This window comes from Antechinus flavipes, chromosome 1 (genome assembly GCF_016432865.1).
Source record: "Antechinus flavipes isolate AdamAnt ecotype Samford, QLD, Australia chromosome 1, AdamAnt_v2, whole genome shotgun sequence".
NCBI classification, from domain to species: Eukaryota; Metazoa; Chordata; class Mammalia; order Dasyuromorphia; family Dasyuridae; genus Antechinus; species Antechinus flavipes.
In genome coordinates, this window is record NC_067398.1 from 627664832 (window position 1) to 627691522 (window position 26691).

General features: G+C 34.5%; 1 protein-coding gene across 1 annotated transcript in view; it reads right to left on the bottom strand.

The window, feature by feature from the left end:
* Positions 1–26691, bottom strand: part of KCNQ3 (potassium voltage-gated channel subfamily Q member 3) — a 446114-nt gene that overhangs the window by 44058 nt on the left and 375365 nt on the right. The window contains exons 7-9 of the mRNA XM_051971104.1: positions 23631–23726; positions 20314–20408; positions 1492–1518 (exon numbers count right to left, since the gene is read on the bottom strand). Of these exons, the coding sequence (XP_051827064.1) occupies positions 1492–1518; positions 20314–20408; positions 23631–23726 (218 nt within the window). The remainder of the gene's footprint in view (positions 1–1491; positions 1519–20313; positions 20409–23630; positions 23727–26691) is intronic.

Genomic DNA, 26691 nt, shown 5'->3' on the forward strand with positions numbered 1-26691 from the left:
TCTCTTAATACTTTTAAAACTTTTTTTTAATAGTATGTGACTAGACACATGGTGTCTCCATCATCTGCCACTCTCTAAAATGTAACTAAAATTGAGAAAAGAGTATATTTTAGTGAAAGATTTATAATTAGAATTTAAGTTTTCTCTTTCTGTTAAGATTTCCACATTTATTTGTATTGATTGTATTGATTATCTCTGGGTAGGAAGGATAGCCTCCAGTAGACAGATGTAATCATGTTGAAGTATTACTTTCTAGTTACTTTTCAGGTAGAGAGTAGTGTTTAGCAAATATTTTATCTTTCTATCTAGTTATGAAATCTTTTAGAAGTGATTAATGAGTGTAACTTGGAGGATCTCCGTTTCCTGAGAGAAGCCTGGTAACTTCAAGATGTGAACATTCTCCTTTCAAGAGAATTAAAGCTTTGAGTGTCAGACTAAGATTCTGAAGCCCCTCAAAGCTTCATAATTTGATTTAATATTTAAAAGTTATTATTTTCAGAGAATTGCTTAGAAATGTACTTAATATATTTCTTTAGAGGTGATATGTCATAGTATATAGTATACTGTTTGGAATAAGGAAGGCCTTCAAATCTTGCCTCTGAAACTTAGTAGTTACATGACACCAGGAATGTTATTTAATCTCTAGATGTCTAAAGTAATACTTTAGGACTTATTAAGTTAAAGACAGATCACCATCTATATTGTTACAAGGAATTCCTACACAGGGAGTTTCTTATTCTGATGGAATCATAGATTCTATGTGTGTCTATTATATGTATGAATATATAATCCACATATAATGTAAAAATATAAATATTGCTTATCTATACAAATAATTTGTATTATGAATGTGTTTCTTTCATACTCTGGGAACTCAATAATTTTTTTAAAGTGTTGTAATAGAAAACAAAATGTTTCCAAATCTCTTTCTAAATGTAGTTCATTAATGAGTATCTGACAGCACAAGGGAAGCCAACATAAAATGGCAGAGTAAGCATTGAAGCCAGCAAAATCTGTTAGCTAATAATTCCATGTGAACAACTGAAGTCCCTTTGCCTATAGCATGTTAGTCTGTAAGCAGGATCTTGGTAATTTGGGGTATTGATGTAAAGAAAGAAAGGAAGGGAGAGAGGGAGGGAGGGAGGGAAAGAAGAAGGAAGAGAAGGAAAGAAGGAGGGAGGGAGGAAGGAAGGAGTTAGAGAGGGAGGGGAAAAGAGAATGCATGAAGGGAGAGAGGAATGAAGCAAACTTTTCATGACTTCCCACAATGGTAATGCCTTCCCCTTAAAATTATAATTTATTTTGTCTATGGCTTGTTTGTACCTAGTAGTTTGCATATTGTCTTCCCATCAGTCTGAGAGTTCCTTGAGGGCAGGGATATCTTTTGTCTTTCTTTGTATTATCAGTACTTAGCATAGTGCCTGATACACAGTAGATGCTTAATAAATGCTTATTAAGTTGACATGAAGTGTGTCAACAAAGAACACCTACCTGGCCCCTGCTTCCAATTGCTCTTTTCTGTAAGGAAAAGAAAAGATGAATATAGATTAGAATAACTCCCATTATTGAGACCTGTCCCTCCCCTACCTCCCATTCACAATAGACTACAGGATTTCTGTCAGAAGATGGGAAAACTGAAAACAGGGAAAGAAAAAGGATAATGATTGAGTGTAGTAAGGTTAAGGCATGAAAGACAGTTTGATGTAGGGTCAGGGTCCTCATTCAAATTTCTGTAATACTTTTTTCATAAAGTCTTTGGAGTATAAGCATTTTCATGCTCATTGCACAGACGTGGAAACTAAGGCTTAGAAAACATAAATCATTGGTATAGATTCATATGAATCTGACTCTCAAATCCAAAGTCCTATTTCATATTGCCTCTGCCTATCTGAAGTTTTTTTTTCTTTCTTAATCAAAAGATGATGGAATAAGGAAAAGAATAAAGCTTTCTTCAGACTCCTCTACTCTTCCCTTGGAGCTGACCGCAATTTAACATTTATGTAATATTTGATGCTTTGTATGTCATCTGATCCTCACAACAACTCCGAAAGGTAGACACTACTATTCCCATTTTATAAATGAGAAAACTAAGGAAGACATAACTTAAATTGACTTGCCTAGTATCAAACAATTAATCAGCTCAAATATTTATCTGAGACATGATTTGATCTCAATAGTTCTTGACACCAAACCCTATACTCTATTCATTGCACTATCTACCTACCTGTCATGTTGTTTGTATTTTGACACCCACCATTAGACTGTGAGCTTATTGAAGCCAGGTTTTGTGTTTTCTTATTTTTTGTGTGTCCCCAAAACTTAACAAGGTTTCCAATAAATAATAAATGTTAAATAAATTTTATTTGATTTACTGATAGAGAAGACGGGAAAGGAAAGAAAAGATTTTGCAACATTAGTTTGGTTTTACCCACACCCTGGGAATTGCAAGGACCATAAATAATGTCACCAAAAGAAAGAGAGAAACATCTTCTGTTACTTATATTTTGAATTGGTCTGAACCTATATTAACTTCAGGTCATACTCTGAAATTTATCTTTTTTAAAAAAAATCTCAAATATCAACCTTCTTTGTAAATGTCAACTATTATAATTTCACACAAGAGCATATAACATTCACATGTTGCTCTGTCTTATCAGCATATAGTCTATACCTTTCTAGTAGAATGCAAACTCTTCATGGATAAGCAGTTTTATTTTTTGTGTTTGTGGTTCTAGAAGCTTTGCACTGCTTTACACATGATAGGCACTTAATAAGAATTCCTTGGGTTGTACTGAGGAGTTCATTTAGTACAAGATCAATACTGATAACAAACTGATTATTTAAAATGTTCATCCCATATTATAGAGCTCTAAATGATCAAAATCACTTCCTTAATAAAAGCTAAAATATGGAGGGGAGGAGGGTTATAGAAAGATGGCAGAGCAGACCAGCAAATTCTAAGCTCTCCTGATTTCTCAAACAAATAAAACAAAATTGTTTCTTAACATAGACCAGTAAAAAAAAAAATGAAGAAGAAGAAGACTTGGGGCAGAACAGAGATCCTTCTGGGGCTATTGGAGAAGATCTGAGGAACAAACCCAAGACTAAGGTTGAACCAGTGAGAAGTGTAAACATTTATAGGCTAGATTCTTAGAAACAGCAAGTGGGGAGTTCAGGGGCTGGCTGAGTTCAGAGAGAGTCTCACCTTAGAATACAGAAAATTTTACCTCATGGACAACTTGGTAAGATGAGGATCTGAGGCTGGGAAGACTGAGGGAACCTTTGCTGATTAGGAATACCAGGCCCACCTGTGTTGTTGAGATTCCTGGGCAAGTAGGAACAAGCACACCAAATAAGTGTAGAGGCAGTGGGGTAAGGGTGGTGCTGGCTGTGAGTGCTTGCAGAAGAATGGAGGTGTTGGTTTGAGGATCCAGGCCAGAGGAAAGAGCTGAAGTGAAGCCAGAGCTACCCCAAGTTTAGATTAGAGATGCTTATATTAATACTTCTCCTTTTTTAAAGGCCAAGCAAAGATGCCAACCATCTTACTATAGAAATAGGGAAGATGAGGGTTTATCTTCAGAGGAAGACAGTGAAGCAAAAAAAGAAAAAAGCTTCTTCTACCCTAAAGAGTGATGTTAAATGACTACCTACCCAGAAAGAATTTATAGAACTCAAAAAATACCTCAAAAATCAAATGAGATTGAGGAAAAACTAAAAAAAAAAGATAGAAAGAAAAAGAGTATCCAAGAAAGCAAGAAGATTATGAGGGGTGTGGAAGTGATCAACTAGAAAAGCAGATACAGAGTCTTAAAGAAGAAAAAAAAATTTTTTTAAATTAGAATTGAGGAGACCAAGCCAAGATGGTGGAGTAAAGGCAGGAATTTACCCATCCCCTTTCCCAAACTATGCCAAATTCTTTTTAATAATGACTTAAAAAATTTAGAGCATTAGAATACCCCAAAAGTTAGAGTTGAACATTTTCCAGATTAAAAAGACCTTGGAGGGTTAACAGGAAAGTTCTGTGACATGAAGGTGGGAGTCCAGTGTGCAGTTTTGGGTACAGGCCATGCCAAGGCAGCCTGGGTCCCAGTCAAACCTCTGAATAAAGTGGCAGTGCTAGAGGCATCCAAAAGATATCAAAGAGGACTAGAAGATCAGCAGATAAGGTCTGTGGAACCAGGGTGGGAACCAAGCTCATAATTTCAGTGCAGGCTGTATCAGTGCAGTTCAAGGCCCAGCATCCACCAAGACCCAGACACAGATTCTGGTCAGGACCACAGCATCAGCTAAGTAGGACCTCTTAGCAGTAGTTAGAGGCTTCTAGACCTCTTAGCCTGGAACATCAGAATATATTCAGAAGATCACTGGAGAGGGTCTGTGGCAATATGGTGAGAGTTTGGTGTGCAGTTGCAGTATATGCTGCACCAGCTCAGCCCTGGCCCTAACCCTGGATGAAGCATCAGCAAAGTAGAACTCTGCTGATTTAGCAAATAGTTCTTATAGCTGCAATAGGGTGGGGACACATCTAACAGATCCAGGGCAGAAAAGAGGGCTTATGGTGAGATTTCTAGAGGGAGCTCTGAAAACATTTGCACAAAACCTCTGAAGCTTGGGACAATGCACACTCCACCATGGAAATATTCTAAAATAAATCCTCAGTTAAAAGTCGAGTGATAGGCTAGGGAAGTGAGCAGACAAAAGAAAAAGATTCAGACAAAAGAAAGGTGTTATGGTGATAAGGAAGATCAAAACACACACTCAGAAGATGATAAAATCAGAGCTCCTATATCCAAAGTCTCCAAGAAAAATAAGAATGGGGCTCAGGCCATGGAAAAACTCAAAAGGGATTTTGAAAAACAAGTAAGAGAAATTGAGGAAAAATTATGAAAAGAATAGAAAGCAGTGCAAAAGGAAATGCAAAATCCTAATTAGGAGAAGAATGCCTTGAAATGAAAAATTGGCCAATTGGGAAAGGAGGTATAAAAGCACACTGAATAAAATAAATCTTTTAAGAATAAAACTGAGCAAATGGAAGCTAATGACTTTATGAGAACTCAAGATACAATAAAGCAAAACTAAAAAAAGAAAAACAAAAGAAAAAAATGTGTAATATCTCATTGGAAAAAAACAACTAACCTGAAAAATAGAGCTTGGAGAGAAAATTTAAAAGGTATCAGTCTACCTGTAAGTCATGATAAAAAACAAACAAATAAACAAACAAACAAAAACAACCAAAAAGAGCTAGGACATTATCTTGCAAGAAATTATGAAGGAAAACTGTCCTGATATTTTATAACCAGAAAGTAAAATAGAAATTAAAAGAATACACACTGATCACCTCCTGAAAGAAATATCAAAATGAAAACTCCCAGGAATATTATAGCCAAATTCCAGAACTCTCAAGTTGAGAAAATATTGAAAGCATCCAGAAAGAAACAATTCAAGTACAATGGAGCCCAAATTAGGACTACACAAGAGTTAGTAGCTTCTGCATGAAAGGACCAGAGAGTTTGAAATGTGATATTCTGGAGAGCAATGGAACTAGAATTACAATCAAGAATTACCTACCCAGCAAAACTGAGTATAATCCTTTAGAGGAAAAGGTGGTCATTCAATGAAACAGAAGATTTTCAGACATTTGTGATGAAAAGACCAGAGTTGAATGGAAAATTTGATTTTCAAATACAGGATTCTGAAGAAAAATAAGGAAGTAATCAAAAAAGTGACATAGCAAAGGACTTAATAAGATTTATCTGTTTACATTCCTATATGGGAGGAAGATACCTGTAACTCATTAGAACATTCTTCTTATTATGGAAGTAATAAATTCAGCCAAATTACATGGAGAGGAGAGTGTCAAGTCAGAAGAAGCCACAAGTTGGAGCTGAGCTAGAGCCAGGAGGGAATTACTTCGGAAGGCAAGAGAGATAGATTCATCTTTGTGCCGGCTAGAGGCTGAAGAAAGCAGAGGCAGAGGCTGAAGGACAAACCTTTGGACTTGGAGACATTTGGAGGGAGCTCTTGGAACCAAGCATAGAGATAGGCCTCTAAGAATCTAGCTATCCAGGTCCAAGGAAAGAGACAAGACTTGAAAGGAGAAGTAAACATTTGTATTTTTACCAGCTGGCTGCATTTGGGATAATTATTGATCTGAACTGATACTAAGGCTGCCTCCAGAAAACCTCCCCGGGAAACCTGCTCTCTTCCCCAGAGAGAACCATCATTTATATTTATTATATATTTTAAAGAAGAAAAAGATCACCACATTTTGGTGAAGCCTCTGTGCACAGAGGACCTGATTGTGAGTTGAATATAAGGTGATAATCTTTTTATTTAATGATGAAATTAAGGGTCAAGAGAGGAATCTACTGGGAAAAATGGAAAGGGAGACGTGGAATGGTGTAAATTATCTGCCATAAAAAAAGAGGCAAGAAAAAGCCTTTATAGTGGAGGGGAAGAAGGGGAAGACAGAGTGAGTGAATCTTATTTTCATCTGATTTGGCTCAAAGAGGAAATAATATACATACTCAATAGGGATATAGAAATCTATCTTACCCTGTAGGAAAATAGGAGGGGAATGGGATATGGGAAGAGGGGAGGGTAATAAAAGAAAAGGTCTATTAGGGGAGGGAGTGGTCAGTAGCAAAACACTTTTGAGGAGAAACAAGGTGAAAGAAGAGAAAGAATAAATGGGGGGAAATACAATTAGCAAAAGTAATTGTAAAAAGAATTTTGAAGCAAGTTTCTCTGATAAGGCCTCATTTCTCAAAAATAGAGAGAACTGAGTCAAATTTTTAAAAATAAGAGCTATGCCCTAATTGAAAAAAAAGATCAAAAGATATGATCTCTACCCAAAGGGCTATACATTCTTGCATATCCTTTGACGTAATAACACTACTATTTAGTGTGAATGCTCAAAGAATAATCATATTACTGAATGGAAAAAAAAATGGACCTTCAACAAACTTGCAGATTTTCAGGATTGTATCTCAACCAAATCCAAACTCAATAAAAGAAATTCCTGGGAAGGAAAAAAAAGGAAAATGTACAAAAAAATATTCATAACAACTCTTCTCAGGACAAAAAAAAAAAGAGAAATTGAGGGGATGCTCATCAATTAGGGAATGGTTCAATAAACTGTGGTGTGTATTTATGATATAATATTATTGTTCTATGGGAAATGATGAGCAGGATGTTCTCAGAAAAAAAAAAAAAGACATGGAAAGTCCTCCATGAATTCAAGCAAAGTGAAATGTATTGCATACAAAATAATAATAATGTTCCTGGATGACCAGTTATGAATGAGTTTGCTATTCTCAGTAGTACAATCATCCTCAACTACTGTGAAGGACTTATGAAAAATCCCATCCACCCCCAGAGAAAAGAACTGATTGTGTCTGAATACAGATTGAAGCTCGCTCTCTCTCTCTCTCTCTCTCTCTCTCAATTTTCATGAGGGTTTTTATTTTCTTTAGGTTCAGACATTTTATGTTTTTTTTTTCACAACTTGACTTTTGTGGAAATGTTTTGTATAACTTCACAAAATGGGGATAAGGGAGAGAACCTAGAACTCAAAAAATTTAAAATGTATTTTTTGTTTGTTTTGAATGTAACTGGGGAAAATATTAAATAAATAAAAACATGAAAATTAGAATTGGGCAAGGGAAAGTTGGTGAAACTATAAAAGATTGAAAAAATAGAACAGAATATGAAACTTGAGAAAAACAACAGATCTGAAGAACAGATCAAGCAGAGAAAATATCATAATAATTGGACTCTCTGAAAGCTGGGAACAAAAAAAAAAAAGAATCTTGACACAATAATGTAAGAAATGATCCAAGAAAATTGTCCTATTGTGGTACAGGGGTCCTCAAACTTTTTAAATAGGGGGCCAGTTCACTGTCCCTCAGACTGTTGGAAGGCCAGACTATGGTAAAAACAAAAACTTTGTTTTGTGGGCCTTTAAATAAAGAGACTTCATAGCCCTGGGTGAGGGGGATAATTGTCCTCAGCTGCCACATCTGGCCCGTGACCGTAGTTTGAGGACTCCTGTAGAGGAAAGTACAAGTAGAAAAAATCTACCTATTACAACTTCAACAAGACCCCACATAGAAAACATATAGGAATATTACTGTCAAACTCCAAACCCTTGGATCAAAGAGAAAATTTTGCCAGAAATAGACAATCAAACAAAACAAATTAAAAAACTTTGGAGCTACAATTAGAATTGTACTGGACTTAGCAGCAGCTACAATAAAAGTCCACAGGTCCTGGAATAATTAATATATATCAACAATCAGAAGAACTAGGCCTGAACTCAAAAATATTTTATCTTGCAAAATTAATCATATTACTGAATAGGGAAAAAATGGACCTTCAACAAACTTGCAGATTTTCAGGATTGTGTCTCAACCAAATCCAAACTCAATAAAAAACAAAACAAAACATATAAGAACCAACATCAAAGAGTAATTTCAAGGGACTCAATAAAGATAAATTGTTTAGGTTTTTTAATATGAAAATGTATGGCATTTATGTTTAGGATTGACATCTTAATCAATACCCAATCAATAATTGGGTAGCTCAAAAGAAATACTGAGGCAGAGCTGAGCATGATATGACTTTAAAAGGCAAAATTGTCTAGGAAAAAAATAGTGATTATGTTATATAAATGAAGTACAGAGGAAGAACCAACACAGAAGCTTTAGAGAGAAGCTAAATAGGGAAGTCTCTTTCTCTTTCTCTTTCTCTCTCTCTCTCTCTCTCTCTCTGTATGTATACACACACACAGCACACACACACACACACCATGAAGAAAATAGAACCCTCCAAAATCTGTAAAGAAATAAGGGAGGAGCAATTGGAACAAAGAAGAGTTTAGAAGAGTGTATAGATTTATGACAGTTGGACAGGGTCTTTAGATTAACAGAATGGAATAAAGAGGGAAGGAAAGGATGGGGAAGGAGATAAGGGAGGGATCCATGGATGAAAAGAGATTAAATAAATAGCAAGGCAAGGTAAAGAGAAGAATTAAAGTAGAAGAGTTAAGGATATATACATAAACAATATAACAAGGATCAAACATGGAATTCATTAGCCAAAAAAAAAAAAAATCAGGACTAGTAATCATTGATCTCAGAAATCCATAATACATGTCAGCCATTTTAACTTTTTTAGACACATGTTTACATATGTGTAAATGCATATGTGTATATATGCATGTAGGCATAGGTATGTGTACAAATAGATACATGTTTATAGATACATGTATAGATAGACAGACATATATATATGTGTGAATATGTGTGTGTATATATATATATATGTATATGTATATATGTGTATATATACATACATACTCCTGCTTAACTATAGCCTAGTTGGGGGAGTAGTGGGGATTAATGAACAAAAAATAATAAAGTAAAAAGTTTATAGCAGAGAAGAAAAGAATAACCTAAAAGGAAGCAAAGAAAAGATGGACAATCATGAATATATAATCCTTTCTATTATTATATATGCTTTCTTGAAAGGGAAATTTATTGTTACATATTTTGAATTCTCTCTGATGTTCTATGGAACATATGACAGTGTTTGTTTGTTTTTTTGTTTTCCTTTTCTATTTTGTTTAAAATGTATTTAGTTTTAAATAAATAAAAGTAAATCAAAATAAATAAATGAAAAATGAAATTTTAAAAATAAAATAAATATAAAGAAAGAAATATTAAAAATAAAATTAAAATAAAAAAAAACCTTTAAAGTTTTTATTTATTTTTCTTACTTTTCCCTAGGGCCAAGCAGAAATACTCAAAAAACTTTTCCACATGAAAGCTGTTCAGATAATCAGAAAGACAGTTTGTGATAAGAGGCATTTGGGTGGTATACTGTGAATAGAATATGAAATTGAGATTCAGGAAGACTTGAATTCGGGACCTGCCTTAAAAACTAATTAGGATGAGTAGGCCAAGCTAATATAATAAAAATCATAATTCTATCTAAATTGGTCTGCTTGTTCAGTTCCATACCAATCAAACTGTCAAAAATTATTTTATAGAACTAGAAAAAATAATAACAAAATTCATCTAGAAGAACAAAGGGTCAAGAATATCAAGGGAATTAATGAAAAAAAAATGACAAAATATGGTGGCTTCAGAATACCAAACCTAAAACTATATTATAAAGCAGCAGGTATCAAAAGCATTTGGTACTAGCTAAGAAATAAGAGTAGTGGATTAGTTGAATAGATTAGATAATGAAGGTCTATAATAATCTAGTATTTAATAAAATATTCCAGTAAAACAAGCAGAATCAGTACTACATTGTACACAATAATAGCAAGAATATGCAATAATCAATTATGAAAGATTTGATTGTTTTTAGTGGTTCAGTGATCCAGAGATCCAGGGCAATCCCAATAGATTTTGGATAGAAAATGCTATTTGCATGCAGGAAAAAAAAAAAAAAAAAAAACTATGGAGATTGAATGTAAATTAACATATTCTATGTCCACTTCTTTTTTCTTTTGTTTCTCTCCCATGGTTTTTCCCTTTTGTTTTGATTTTTCTCTTTCAACAAAGCAATATACATTAAAAGTAAATAAATAAATTTACAGGAAAAAAAATAATTAGGATACCAGGAAAGTCACTGAACCTTTCTTAGGTTCTGGGTGCTGGGCTTGGAGACAAGCAGACTTCTATTTGTGAATTCACTTCTGGTCTCAGACACTAGGCAAGTCACTTAACTCTGTTTGCTTCAATTTTTCATCTATAAGATGAACTGGAGAAGAAAATGGCAAATCATTCCAGTATCTTTGCCAAGAAAACCCCAAAGAGGTTACAAAAAAATTGGGCATAACTGAGCAGCATCAGTTTTTTCATCTAAATAATAGGAATACTAATATTAGTATTCCTTTCTTAAAGAATTATGAGGCTCAAATGAGATATCATATATAAAAATCTTTGAAAACCTTAAAATGCTAAATAAATATTAGTGATGAAGGGGACCAAATTTTACCTAGAGCCATTCATTTGTTAGCGATGGCTTTTTAACACTATACTATTTATACTGTAATTTTCAACTGATTTTTTTTTTTTTTTGAAATTCAGGAGCTAGACAAAGCTCAAAAGCTTTGTCACTAAACTAATAGAACATAAGTTCCTTGAGGCCAAAAACTTTTTTCACTTCACAAGACAGTCTGCTACATAGTGCCAAGTACTTGTATCCTTCCTTTTAGATCACCAAGAACCAACTATAGGGCCTGTCTTCCCCCAAATAATTTCAGCCCATGATTAGTTATCTCCATCTTTCCATAGATCACTAAAATGGCATTCTTTCAAATAGGCTAGGATCTGCTTTATTAAGCTTTAATTTAAATGCTTTTTTGGTTGAATGAGCCTAAGATCAAGTCAGCAAGTGCCCTTTCCCCAAGAATACAGAGTTCATATTGTCAATGAGGTCCTTCACAGAGGTGGTTTACTTGCACACCATTTAGGGATGGTTTTATTTATTTTTCAATCATACAAAAGAACAGTGAATCAGAATAGAGAAAAAAAGAAAAAGAGAGGTGAAAGAATGGAATCTTTGGACTAACCACTCTTAATTCCTTGAAGCCAAGTAGAAAAGAAGAGAAAGATTGAAGTAGAGGTGAAATAAATAGGATGTTACAGCATTATTTAATTTTGTCATAAAATGTTTGAGCTAGAAAAGATAAGGAATTTGAAACTAATCTGGTTTGTCTCATTATGCCAAAGAAAAAGCTGAGGTGTATGGAAATAATGTAATTTGCCCAAAGTTATACAACTGGTTAACAGAAGAGCTAAAATTTGAGCTCATCTTTCTTGATTCTCATGTTAATATTTTCCCCCCACTGCAACAGATTGGCTCTGCAGCTACTTGAGCATTTTCAAACATGCTATATTTTGTTCAGTCACAGATCAAACAGAAAAAAAATTGAAGAAGAAAATATTTGAGGGAGGACAGGTATGTCTGTGACTTTGGGAAGGTTGTTTTGCTTCAGTCTAAGTGTCAGTTTTTTCAATTTTAAAATGATCAGATGGAAATGATAAGCTCTAGTTTCTCACATCTAGATCCTGATATATGTGAATCATGAGAATGAAATAAATACAACTGTGAAATGCTTTCATAACCTTTTATTCTCCAAAACTTTCTGAATCAGGCAGGGGTAAAAAAAAAAAAAAAAAAAAGAACATTGGCCTAGCAATGTGCGTATAACCAAAGGTATGAGTCATTCAGTGATTCTTTTCAGCATCAAACAGTCATTGCTTGATGTAATGATTACTGTATAATGTCAAAGATGTTAAAAGCAGAAAGCAAAAGTGTCATTGCATATTCTATTGATGAAGGCCATGAATACTTGGCAACTGGGGATGCTGATGTCATTAAAAACAATCTTCTGGGTTATTTTTAAAGATGCATGAAAAGAGAGAGGACAAAATAAAAGAAGGGAGACAGGAAGGAGGGAAGAAAGAAATGAAAAAAGGAAGTAGAATGTAATGGGCTGAGGCTTGAGTTGATGCACTGAGGTCCTAAGCACGTGAGGCTAAATAGTAATTGGACCATACTCTATTAATATATATGCTTGGAGAAAGAATGGCCCCCGCCCACTCTTTGGGCAAGTCCTGATGTGTTGTATAGGAAATGACGATTTTGGTGGGTGGAGGCAGGGGAGTGGAAAGGGAAGCGGAAAGAGAGACTGCTGGCTGGTGTCTTGACACAGCTGCTCCCATTGCTATTGTGATGGCCCTTAACCTCCGATCCCCCTCTGCTAGCTGGCTTCCTGTCGCAGCTGCCCATATCGCAATCCTTCTTCATCTCTATTGAGAATAAAGATTGAAGATTTTTCCCTTAACCTGAATTCCTGACTCTGGCTGATTTTAAATATGTGGTCATCACAGTAGGAGAAAAAGGAAGGTAGGGAAACATTGGGGAGGAAAAGACAGTAGGAAAAGAGAGAAAGGGAAAGAAGAAATAATTCAAAAAAGGGAAGGAAGGAGAGAGGAAGAAAGTAAAGAAGATTAAAAAAAAGGGAAAAAGAACATCAGGGGAGGGAGTAGAGAAGTGGGAATGGAAGAAGTAGAGAAACAAGGAGAAGGAAGGATGAGATGGAGGGTTGGATAAAAGGAAGGACTAGAGAGAAAAGAATAAAAGAATAAGAGAGGAGGAAGGAAGAAAGATGGGAAGGAAGAAAATGAAAACAGAAAGGAAGGAAAGAAGAAAGGAAAGAGAAAAAGAAGAATAAAGTAACAAAGGAAAGGCTTAGGGGAAAGAAAGGAAGAATGGGAGGGAAGAATTAAGAAGAAATAAAAGAAGAAAAAAGGGCAGAAAGGAAGAGAAGAAATAAGGGAGAGATAGGAATTAATATATGAAGAATAAAACAATAAAGTTGGTCCAAAGTGAGTTGAACTAAAATTATTAATATAATATATAGCTTATAGACCACGTGAAGGCTTCTCTATTCATAAAACAACAGGTTGACCATGAATCACTTAGAAGTCTGACGGACTGATATATGAAAGAATGCTCAGTTTTTCTTCTTTTAAATAGATTTGTTTTGGATCAAATGGAAGATTAAAAAGTAGAAACATTTAGTTCTCTAAAGTGTTATGTCACTGGATGGATGGATGACAGCAATCTAAGCTGCCATGTGGTTTACCAAGTGCTTGAAGTAAATGATTTCACTAGTTTCACAGATCCCTTGGGAATTTGTCAGGGTAGGTATCTTATCCCCATCAAGTCTCCTCCTTGGGGGATACTGGATTATAAATTGTCTAGTGGTAAATACAAAAAAATTGGGTTCTCTTAGCACTCTGTCAGTCAGAAACCTCTCTTTCCTAGTAGTTCTGTCCCTCAATCCTTCCTACTTATAATGACAAAGCCTGCCAGATCTTAAAGTACTTTTTGAATCATCAAACTAATTCAATTTTGTTTGAGATAATGTTAATATTATGTATGTGTTTTACAGGTCTCTGTTTCTTTGAGATTCACATTCATAGGATATGGATAAGGAGTAATATTATTTTGAGTAGAGAGGTTATGGAAAGAATCATCTAACTGAGCCATTTTACAGTATAGCTGACAGATAGTTGAGCCTCTGCTAGAATAGTTCTACTAACAAACAACTTATTCCTTCACCAAGAAACCATTCTATGTATCTATGTGAAAGCCCTTAAATTTTCTGAAAAGAACTATTCTCACCCCCTTCCTTGCACCCAAACTTCCATACCACCAACATAATCTTCTCTTCTCCAGGCTAAATGAGTATAAAAATATAGGAATTAGAACTATAAAAGACTTTAGGGATCATTTAATTCAATTCTTTCTTTTTCAGATGAGGAAATTGAGGCACAAGACAATTAAAGAATCTAAGTGGCAAAACAAATTGTACACCAGATTTAAAGTCAGGAGTGTAGAATCTAGTCTGACTAGTGGAGTAACTCTAGGCAAGAGATTTAAAAATTCTGCTATTCTCAATTTTCTTATCTGTAAAATGGGGATAATTATAGTACCTATATCACAGTTGCTGTGAGGACCTAATGAAATAATTACATAAAATATTTTACAAATTTTAATGTACTACATAAGTATTAACTATTATTCTTTTGTTCTTTAATGTGTATATTATTGTATTTTATGGTTGTGATTATAAATTGTAATTTATAATATATGAAAATAAATTTATATGAATTATGATTTATAATAATTTTATACATATATAGAAAGAGATGATGATGATGATGATGTAGTGATTCGACTCAGATTACATAGGTAATAAATAGCAGAATTAGCATTCAAATCTAACTCTTCTGAATTCAAATCCAGTGATTTTTTTCTTTCTCCTATGCTGGTGAACACATTTGTATATGTGGTATATGCACTTGTGTGTATGCATATTTGTCTGTGTATGTAAAAATCAGTAAAAAGGAAAAACATCTCAAATGAATACTATTCAGAACACTGTTGTTGATATTTAAGTTTAGCAATAGCCATTTGGATTTGGGGCAATAATAGCAGTGTTTCTTGCTTTTTACTAATAGCCATGGTCATCAAAAAAACTCTTTAAGTATACAATTGCCTTTTCTATAGCACTGACTCTGCCTTTCTCAAGAATTTTTTTTAACCAAACAATGAAACAACAAAAAATACACAGTATGTAAAAGAAATTATGGCATGGCGTGGCATCTTGTGAGGGACACTCTGCTAGCTGGCTTCCTGTCGCAGCTGCCCATATCACAATCCTTCTTCACCTCTACTGAGAATAAAGATTGAAGATTTTTCCCTTAACCTGAATTCCTGAATAACTTGTAACATATGATTGTGATTGAATACTATTGTTCTATAAGAAATGATGAGCAATATGATTTCAGAAAAAAAGCTGGGAAGTCTTATCTGAACTGATACAAAGTGAACGATGCAGAATCAGGAGAACTATAGCACAGCATTATTATAATGACGACCAACTGTGGAAAGTTTAGCTACTTAAACAATACCAAAGAACTCACCATGAATTATCTACCTTCAGAAAGAACAGATGGATTCTGAGGACAGACTAAAACATACTTTCTTATTTTTCTTCTTTTTGTATGTATATGTTTTTATTTTTATAAAATGGCTAATAAGGAAATACATTTTTCATGAGTTCACAAGTATAAGGGATATCACTGCTTGCTTTTTCAAGAAGTGGGAGGGATAAAGGGAAAAATGAAACTCAAAATTTTTTAAAGTAAATGCTTTGCAGGATGATTTCAGAGAGCCCTGGAGACTTACATGAATTGATGCTAAATGAAATGAACAGAATCAGGAGATTATTATACACTTCAACAACAATACTATATGAGGATCAATTCTGATGGATGGGGCTCTCTTCAACAATGAGATTATTCAGACTAGTTCCACTGGTCTTGTAAAGAAGAGAGACACCTACACTCAAAGAGAGAACTGTGGGAACTGAGTGTGGTTTACAACATGGCATTTGCACTCTTTTTGTTGTTGTTTGCTTGCATCTTATTTTCTTTCTCATTTTTTCTGGTTTGACTTGATTTTTCTTGTACAGAAAGATAATTATATAAATATGTATGCATATATTGTATTTAATATATACTTCTACTATATTTAACAAATATTGGACTATTTGCCATCTAGGGGAGGAAGTCGGAGAAGGGAGGGAAATTGGAACACAAGGTTTTGAAAGGATCAATATTGAAGAATTATCCATGCATATTTTTGAAAGCTAAAAGGCTTTAATAAAAAAAATAAGTGTTATAAAAATGTTTAATGTAATTGGGAAATACTTAAGAAAATAAAATTTAAAATATATTTAAAAACATTCATTGAATACCTACCATGTACTAAGTGTTCTTTGGGGTTACTTGATTAGCCAGAGTGCAGACAATATTTTCAGTCTTTCAAGAAGCAAATCACATCTCTGATCTCCTTCTCTCCTATTTGCATCCTGAAATTCTATGTTTTATGGTCCCATCCAATCATTTATCTGTAGTAAGATACTCCTTAACTGTAACATTCTATGATCATTCTGTCCTGAGATCCAGTTTCATTATATTTGATATTCTGAAATTCTCAGGACTAAAGTCTCTTCCAGTTTTGTCATTCTATATTCTGTACCCTAAGATACTTTCCAGCATTAACATCTGTGTTTGTAGGCCTTTTCTAGCTCTACTGCTTTATATTATATATTCTGACATTCTATGTTCTAAGATCTCTTCCAACTTTAATATTCTATATTCCATGTCTTAATAGTCTATTAGATTCCTTCTGACTATAGCACCTCATATTATATTCTATGCTCTGATATTCTGTGCTCTAAGGTCTATTCTAGTTCTGTATGTATTCTTCATTTCTAATCTTCTAAAAACCAAAGTAACAAAAATGCCAACACAATCCACATGGCCCCAGAGATAAATCTATTTTCAAAATGGCAGCTGACCCCAATTAGCTGGAAAAAGTGACCACTTTTAGGGAAGAGGTCCAAGTCTGTGCCCTTTAGAGGCTCTTCAGAAATATAAAGACAAATCTGTATGTTATCTTCAGCCTCTTTCTTGACAATAACAAAGGCATCCCAGAATTCAGTGGCCCCTTTCCCCAGTGGACTTTTTGCCATAATATAACTACCAAGCAAAAAACTCTAGGGACCTTTTTTGTTTTATCTACTAAAAATATAGTCTACATTTATTTCAAGGATGTATCTAATCTCACAGCAGCTATCTCAAGCACAATGTATTACTGAGCCTCTGTTAGGAAGATCGTTTTAATTAAACATATATATATATGTGTGTGTGTGTGTGTGTGTGTGTGTGTGTGTGTGTGTGTGTATACACACACACATATATACACATTCTCAAACAGGCATTCACACAAAGACATATATAGATCTATTCTTAAACATGTAGTCACAAACATATAGGATGCCTTTTTTCAGGGCTTACAAAGGTATGGAATCAATGGTGTTATGATTATCTGATTTTATTGTTATTCTATTGGTTCTTCCAAATCTGAGATTTTGTGATTGTGAACATAACCTAAAAAAGACATGAAGGCAGAAAAGCACATGCTTTCTGAGGCAAAATTGAAGCTAAATCAGTTGATTCATTTTATTGAGACTGAAGACAACAGACCATAAACTTATAGGAATGAAAAGGAAACAAGGTCATATATATACAACCCTCTTATTATACAGTGTTTCAATACACCTGATTGTGTGTTAGGAAAAAAACTTTTGATTTTTTTTTCAAAAAATAATTTTTTGAATGATTTCAAAATCATTCAAAGCATTGTAGTTTCTTTAGCAGGAAATTGTTGCGATCAAAGTGGCTTTGAAAAAATACTATTCTTTCAAAAATTAATGTAAGATGAATTGGAAATGTTTTAATGGAACCTATAAGAAAAGTAAAGAATTCTAGGCACTAGGATTCTAAATGAGAAAATCCAAAAGATTGAAGAGTTTGTAGAAATAATCTACTCAAACCTCATCTTGAAGTATATCATAACTAAGAAATGATCATTGAGAATCTATTTGAATATCTGTGATAAGAAACCAGGGGTGTCATAAGTCTCAAATGAGATAGGGGATATAAAGCTCTTTGCAAATCTTAAAACTCTACATGAATTCTATAACTATTGTTGTTGTTTGTCTACATCACCAAGCCTCTTTGGTGATGACTTAATTCCCCTAACCTTCTACTGCATTCCTGCTGAGCTCAAGCAATGATTATAGAACTATACAGGTCTGTACAAGTAAATGTTTAGTTAGCCACGTACTCAGAAGTGGGCGTGGGGAGAGTAGTATGCAATACATTTTAAAGTTTAATTTGCATCATTTATACTTCCTAAGCCTCAGTAATCAATAAAATAATAAAAGAAATCTTGATTTGTATTTATTGCCAATTTTGAAGTGTGAATGTGCACCTTGAAAATTTAAGTCAGCTCTCCTGATTTCATTATAGCTTGTTCTAGCACATTCCTGAAGGAAACTGACTACTTAACAAGTTATCTTTGAAGAGCTATCATTGATATCTATTATGTCATTTATGACAGTGATTAAGATCAGATTTAACTGTAAAAATTGTTATTTAATTAATGTCAGTTAGGATCAATATGCCAGTTCTTTGGGCTATCCATGTAATTGCAAATCATACTCTGGACCATGGGCCTCCTTTATTCACTTGGTTTTTTCTGTGTGGGTAGTGAGGCCAAAAATCTTTACAGTGATTGTGGATCTTATTTAGGAGGTTCTGCAAAGTTTCAGTATTGATGCAATTAAGACAATATTACACACAAACAGGAACCTATGGAAGATCACATCATCTACATAGAGTCCTTCATGCACTGGGACTGATTCATCAACACATTTATCTTGTACAGAAGACAGGAATGGACAATGAATTAAGCTTAGCAAATAATAAATTGAAAATATTAGTTTGGATTGAAATTCAGAAACTGTGTAGTACTTTCAATAATCACAAACTTCTCCCTGAAACAAAGGACACACACACATATGCATGCACACACACACACAAACAAATATGTATATATTTGTATATATGACCAAAAAATAACATGAGTCAATGATGGAGCCAGAGATATGTTGGAGTTGATGGGAGAGACAATTGTTAAATTGAGTGAGAGCATTTAAATTCTGGAAATTGGCAAATATTACAAGTCAGGGTTTGCTTCATTTGTTTGATTGGGGGCTCGAGGATGGAGTATGAAACTCTTCCCATTGTCTTCCTTTATATAGGACAGAAATTAGACTTTTAGCCTAACTCCATTTTGCATTTGCTAGGTTTAAAACAGATGTAACTGTAACTTTCTGACCTTTAAAGTCTCTTCTAAATCTATGACTCTGATTAATTAAAAAATCAAATATAAATTTAGGACAATGCTTTCTGACAAAGAAAATGCATGGATCCTTCATCCATGTTCCATCCTGGCCGATGTGAGGAAGTGGGTTTCCATTCATAGATAGATACATAGATAGATACTAGATGATAGATATAGATAAATATAGATAGATATAGATATAAACTTGGGTAAATACACACACATATCTGAGCTTTAGTTCAGCTCCTCCACTTCTGTAGAACTCAAACAATAACAAGTTTCATAATCTATCTCGTCTTTCCCTTTCTTTTCTCTTCCATTTTTTTTCTATTCCTAAATTGTCCCAGAGCCCAAAATAGTGTAGAGCAAAGCAGGCAGGGTCGAGTTTGATATAGTCAGTGTCAGGGTGGAAAAGTCATATTTAAGTTGGATTAGATGTAGTTGAAGCAGGTCATTAAACCTGGTGAGACGTGGTCAAGAGTAATGAGGTATCTTCAGAATGAGTGAAAAAGGCTAGATGGGAGGAACAGAGTTATGATTAACAAAGGATTGTCAGGAAAGATGAGATAGGGTCAGAAGAGGTGATACACATCCAGGGCAGTCAAATCAAGGTCTGTTTGCCTTAATTTTCTCATCTGTAAAAATAGGCATAATAACACCTACCTTAATGCCCTTATTTTGATGACAAAATAAGATAGTATTTATAAAGCACTATGCAAAGCTTAGAGCACTATATAAATGTTGTTGTTATGGAATGGCAATTGCCACTTTTCCCCATCTTGTGCTGGTGCCACTCAAGTATATTAAACCTTTTTCTAACCTTCTCAACCATTCAGAGATCAATATACACTTAATGAAATGCCAAAAGGAAGTTGGTTAAGCCATGAATCAAAACAAAGTCTATAAGCATCAGAGAGATGTGTCATGCACTGTAAATTCAAGGGGGAAATAAATGCCACTTGCCTGAAATATGGAAAAGAAACGATGGATTCATAAAATCTCCAGGTAGCTACCAGATCAATCCTGTTGGGATTAGTTGCATAATACCTCCAGGCAGCCTGAAAAAGGGAATAGGGAGAAAATGGGAGAACAACAAAGTTTCTGAAGTGAGTATTAAATGAGTTGATATCTGTGAAGAATTTAACACAAGGTTTGATAGATAGTAGTGTGGAGATTAAAATTATACCACTTAAAATAAGAGAAGACATAGATAGAGGTCTGAGCCAATGTCACTTAATTAAAGGATCCATGGTTCCCTCTACTGAAGTGGACCTCATCTCTTCCTTATGATCTGAGATGCCTCATCCTTCCAGGGACTTATTTTTATTGGGCTATGTGACCACTCATTCCAGAACAGCTATACTAAATACAGAATAACTCCACTGAATAAGCAAAATAATATATCTGCAGGGTCACAAGTTGGGTGAAGCAAGGAATATCTTCACATAAGATAGACAGGTTTCTCCTTAATTTGGACAGGAGGAAATGGTACCAGCTTTCACAGTCAATGACCTAAGTTGTCATATGATGGGTCATCTGTTTCTATTGGACAAGTGATTGGTCCAGAGATACAAAAATATTTGTGGGACTCTGCCTGAGTTTCCTCATCTGCAAAATGAGCTGCCCAGGATCACATAACCAAGTAAGTGAATGGGGTCACATTTGAACTCAGAAAGATGAGTCTTCCAGCTCCCAAGCTCAGAAATCTATCTGCTGAGCCATATAACTGCCCTTTAAATGTTTGAAGACAGTTCTCATGTGTCTTCTATTATCTTCTCTGGGTTAAGCATCTGATATTCATATGGCATGGCTTCTCAACATGGTGCATCAGAAAGAATACTAGAATTGAAATCACAGAAACCAGTTTTGAACCTGAAAACCTGTACAATCTTATGAAAATCAGAACTTTTTGTGCCTCAGTTTCCTTATTTGAAAGTTGATGGGTTTGGATACAAGGAACTCTAAAATCTATTCCATTTCTAAAACTAAAATCCAATAGTCTTTTTCACCAGTGTGGGAAAATCTCAATATAGAAATTTCTTTTTACCAAGGCAGAATGATGCCTTATATAGATCATATACCCTGAAAGCCATGGGGTCAAATTCAAATAGGAATAAGGACCACTAGATCATACAAAAGGATCTCTATGGGTCAAATATCGAGTTAGAAAATCACATCTTAATATTATCTGTGTTTAACTGTATTTTGTAAAATATTTCCAAATTATATTTTAATTTAGTTCGGCTTGATTATGGGGTGGGCTTGCGGCCTGCAGTGTTTGACATCTCTGCCTTGGAGGCAATATATAGTGAAATGACTTTTCCATGTTGGTCCCAGAGCTAGCATCATAGGCAAGACGCAAAGCCAGGAGTTTCTAACTTCCACTGGTAATCTTCTATGCACAGTATGTTTCCCCACTTGTGACTTAACTAGTCATGTAGCCTCAGGAAAGACTTTCACTCCTCATGGCCTCAGTTTCCCCATCTGTACACCACAGAGTTAGACTAGATGACCTATCTAGTTGAAACACTATGTGCTTGTTAAAAATTCAATTATAAATACTTCTTAATTAATTACTTAAAAGATTGTGATTCTTAAACAAATTTTAACTCAGCATAATGATGGTTAGAGTTCTAAAAGAAACTCAAAGACAGGGGGAGAAATGATGCAATGCTTTAACTTGGTCACTAGAAGATTGAATATAATCAAGTTCTACTCTCTGCTTTTTCCTGATCCAAACTGTGATAGAAAAGCTTTCCAAAGATTTTATACTCTCGCCACCCCATAATTACTTTCAAAGGAAGGAGCACCCCCTAGTGGATATGTAAGACATTCTTTTCATACTACATTGTGGTGGGAAAGCCACATTCTTTGTTCAAAAAGTGTTGGGATGTTTAAAACTTTCACATGTCTGCAACATTTCCCAACACTTCACAGGTTCATCTGAATTAAATATGGGGAGACTGTGAGAATTCCACTCATAAGGAAGTGGTTTTTATTATATTTTAAAGTGCTTCTTTAATACTAAAGTAGACTTCTCACATAAAATGAAATTAAGCCCAGGTCAAAGGAATTAAATGGGAAATGAGCTATGGTAGATGACTTCTATAATTGACCTAATTTGTCCTTTTCATCTCTACGCATCAGAGTGCCAGTGATGGACAGAGTCTTCTAACTTCAAGCCTGTTCTGTTTGCCATACGGGGCATCTGTCTTCAGGAATTACTCATTTTACTTGCAGCTCACTCTCTGATCTGTTCAAATATCACTTTGGCTGTCTTGTCCTCATGCTGATATTCTTATTGCTTTCCAGCTTCCTTTCCTCCCTTTCTTTTCCCCATCTCTACTACCTAGATCTCTTAATTAGAATGTAAACTCTTGGAAGATAGGGAGTCTTGTTTTCTTGGTTTTGTATTTTCAGCACATGGTACAGGGCCTGATACAAGTACTTAGTAAATCTCCATCCACCCATCCATCATCCATCCATCTATGTATGTATGTATGTATCTATCTATCTATCTGAATATCTAGCTGTCTAACTAGCTAGCTACTTACCTATCTAGCTACTTCATATACACATGGATGCAGAGTTACTTGCCACAACTAGGGAAGATAATGAATTCAAGGGTGGGAAGAGCAACTATTGCCAAAAGTTCTAAAGAAGCCATCAGCTTCTCTTCTACTCTGTTGGCCAAAGGACTAGAACAAAAGCAGAGTAAGTCCAAACCTATGCGTCATACTGTTCCCCAAAGTGATACTGAAACTGTATTTGTAAAGCTGCATCAGTTAAAAAAAGGAGAGCCAGAGAGTCCAGTAAAGTTCTAAGGAATCTGCTTCCCTGTGTAGCTTTCCCCTTTAGAATCATGCTATGTTTTCTTATGTTGAACATTCTGGAAAGAGCTTTGTATATTGGATTAAGTAGCAGCTGTCTAAAGTCTCAGGTTCATCAGCTATCAAAGAACAAGGTAATTAAAAAAAATCTGTGACACATTATTAGGGACAACTGAATTTTTAATGATATACTCCAAGTTCTCTATTCTCTTGGACATGCTTGTAACAAAAGTTATGGGGTCAGCCACTAATACTAACACATGTAATTACATTCATACACAGAGAGAGAAAGGGTGAAGAGAAAAGGAAACAGAGAGAGAGAGAGAATACATACATACACACACACACACACACACACACACACACACACACACATATATCCCTGAATAGCATTGTATCATATTAATTTTAGCTCACATCTTTATAATCAGAAAGTCAGAGAAAACACACCTGTATGAGTTCAGCTGCTGGTTTCCTTCTTTTCTCAAAATGTTTCTGTCGATGTTGTTCTTGTACCTTGAGAGCCAACCCTGATCCAAGAATTCCCTGATTAAAAGGAATATTAACAAAAACAATTAGAATAGATCTCTGGACACTCTGGACAATCATTTTGTTTTCTTTGACTTTGTATTTCCAACACTGAACACAGTTCTTGGAATGTAATAGGAATTTACTGAATGCATATAACTTGATTTATATTCATAAATCCATAATAATAATAATAATAATAATAATAATATTTTATAGCATCTTGAAGTTTGAAAATACTTTACAGATATTACTTTATCCACACAGCAACCTGAATTGGGAGGTAAGTAAGCTATTAGTATTCAAATTATACAATTGAGGAAACTGAGGCTGACAGAAGTTAGATGACTTACTCTAGATCACATAGCTACTCAAATAACTAGTAATTGTCTAAAGCAGGATATGACTTCCTAACTACATGTCCATCACTCTATCAGCCAAGAATGTCAATAATAGTGCCCTAGACAATGTAAAGTTATGCTTTGCAATCTTAATATACTATATAATTGTGAACATTAAAAGGATCAGAAATAGTCTTAATGTTGAAGGAATCAATAGTCATCTAGTCAATCCTTTCATTCTACAGATGAGGAAACTAAGATACCTAGAGGGGTAAGGTTTACTTGCCCAAATATTGCAAAATTGGACTTGAACCCAGTTCTTTTGGTTCAAAATCCAGTGTTCCTTTTGTTATTTTCAGTTTAGAGCCTTAGAGTCCTAGGACACTTTATAGAAGATATGTCCCCAGGTGAGCAAGAAGAATCAAAGGAAGTCATGTATTTGCTCCTCACTTATGAGTGCATTAGGAAGAATGACTGTTGTTTAACATATATTTATTTTGGCATTTAATCATCTACCATATCTTACCTAAAGTAGAGGAAGAAATAGATTCTTTTCTATGCAATGACTTTAGACATATCTGTCTGGGAATATAGTAGACCTGGGAGAAAAAGAAGGAATCCCTTCTTCTTCCATTCTCTGTCATCTCTTCATCATCTGAGATAATCCTGAAACTCATGGTATTAGCTCTGTGGTCAATTCCTTGATATTCATTCTTTCCAGATGTTCCCTCCCCTCTTGAGTCTTCCCTTCCTTGAGTCTCTCATGGAATTAGGATCTTAATTTGTACTGTTCATATTTTAATTTGTGAAGAAAGAAAGAGACATAACAGGATAGCAGCAAGTTGGAAAAGGGCAAATATTGTTCCAGTTTTCCAAAAGATAGAAAATAGGACTGGCCAACTGTGGTCCCTTTATCTTGACTTTGATTGCTGGAAAAATTACACACAATGTGTTTTTGTTAAGTTTTTAAAGAGATAATGATCATTTAGAAAAGAAATCAGGGATCACAAAGAGTCAGAATAGCTTCATTAAGAAAATGTTCTTTCTTCTTGTAAAGTTATTGAAGTAGTAAATCAGAGGGATAGTATTGATATAATTTACCTAGATTTTAGCAAAGCATGTCACAGTATCTTACAATATACTTGGAAAACATATAAAGAAATATGGACCAGACAATAACATAATAAGATACTTTCAGAATAGGTTGAATGGACAGACAAAAAGTAGTCATTTAAGATTTGATGCAAACTTAGAAGGAAGTCTCCAGTGCAGTACCTCCAGGATCTGTGTTCAACCTTGGGTCATTTAACATTTTTATCAATAATTTGACATAAAGGACACAGTTATCAACTTTGCAGATGGCAAAAAGCTGGGAAGGATCACTAGCACAATGGATGAAAAAGTCATAATTCAGAAAAGATCTTGGCAAGCTAGAATATTGGGCAATTTAATTATTTAATTTGGATAAATATGAAATTCAAGAAGGACAATGTATGGCTACATAGTAGTTCAATCAAAAATACATGGAAGTTTTAGTGAATCACAAGCTCCAAAAGAGTCAATACTGAGATAAATGCCAAGAAAGTCATTGGGTTTTTTGGTTACATGGAAAGAGACAGAGTATTCAGGAACAAGGAAGCAATAATTGGTAACACCATACCAAATATAGTGAATTCAGTACTAAGTAATCTATTTTATTTTAGGAAGGACAGAGGAGAGTTACCTAGAAAGCAAAAACAAAACAAAATAAATCCTACATTCATGCAATATGTGGATTGGATATGTGTCATATTTGAGGAATGCTTGTTGATTGATTTATCAATTGGTTGATTGAAGTAACTGAAAATTTTTAACTTGGAGAAGAGACTTCGGGAGGATTGACAACGCTTTTTTATGATAAGCTATCATAAGACAATAGTTTGTAATATATGCTGATTCTAGAGTCAGGAAGAGTTGAATTTAAATGCTGCCTAAGATGTTATTTGCTGTAGGCTTTTGGGTAAGTATTTTAACTTTCTGCGCCCCAATTTCATCATCTATTAAATGGGGATAACAGTACCTATTTCCCAGAAATACTGTGAGGACAAAATGAAATAGCATAAGTGCTATACCAACCTCATAGTAGCTACTATTATTGTAAAGAGGAGAACTTAATCTTATTTTGTTTAGTCTCTTATAAAACTAGGGACAATGGGTAGAAATCATAAAGAGGCTGAGACTTGATATCAAGAAAAACATCCAAACAATTTGAGTGATCCAAAGATACCTGAATAGAGAATAGATATCTTAAATCAAACACTGGATGATCTCTTGTCAGTCATGTTATAGAAAGGTTTTTTTCCCCCCCTCAGGAACTACTTGGACTTAATAATTAGTGCAGATCAGAGATTTTGTGATTTTATAATTTGTCAGCTACTTATGTTCACCTTTCCATTCCTGGTGAAACCTCTTTGACACTTTGAAAAAAAGTGTCATTTTGTATATTCTTTCATGTGATTTAGCACTGAAGCAGAGATCTTTTAGTCCAGCCCTCTTATTTGACAGATGAAGAAACTGAGACATGGGGACATTTAGCAACTTGATCACCATGAAAGAGGTATTATCAATATCAGAACCAGATCCAGAATTAATGTCTGACTTTA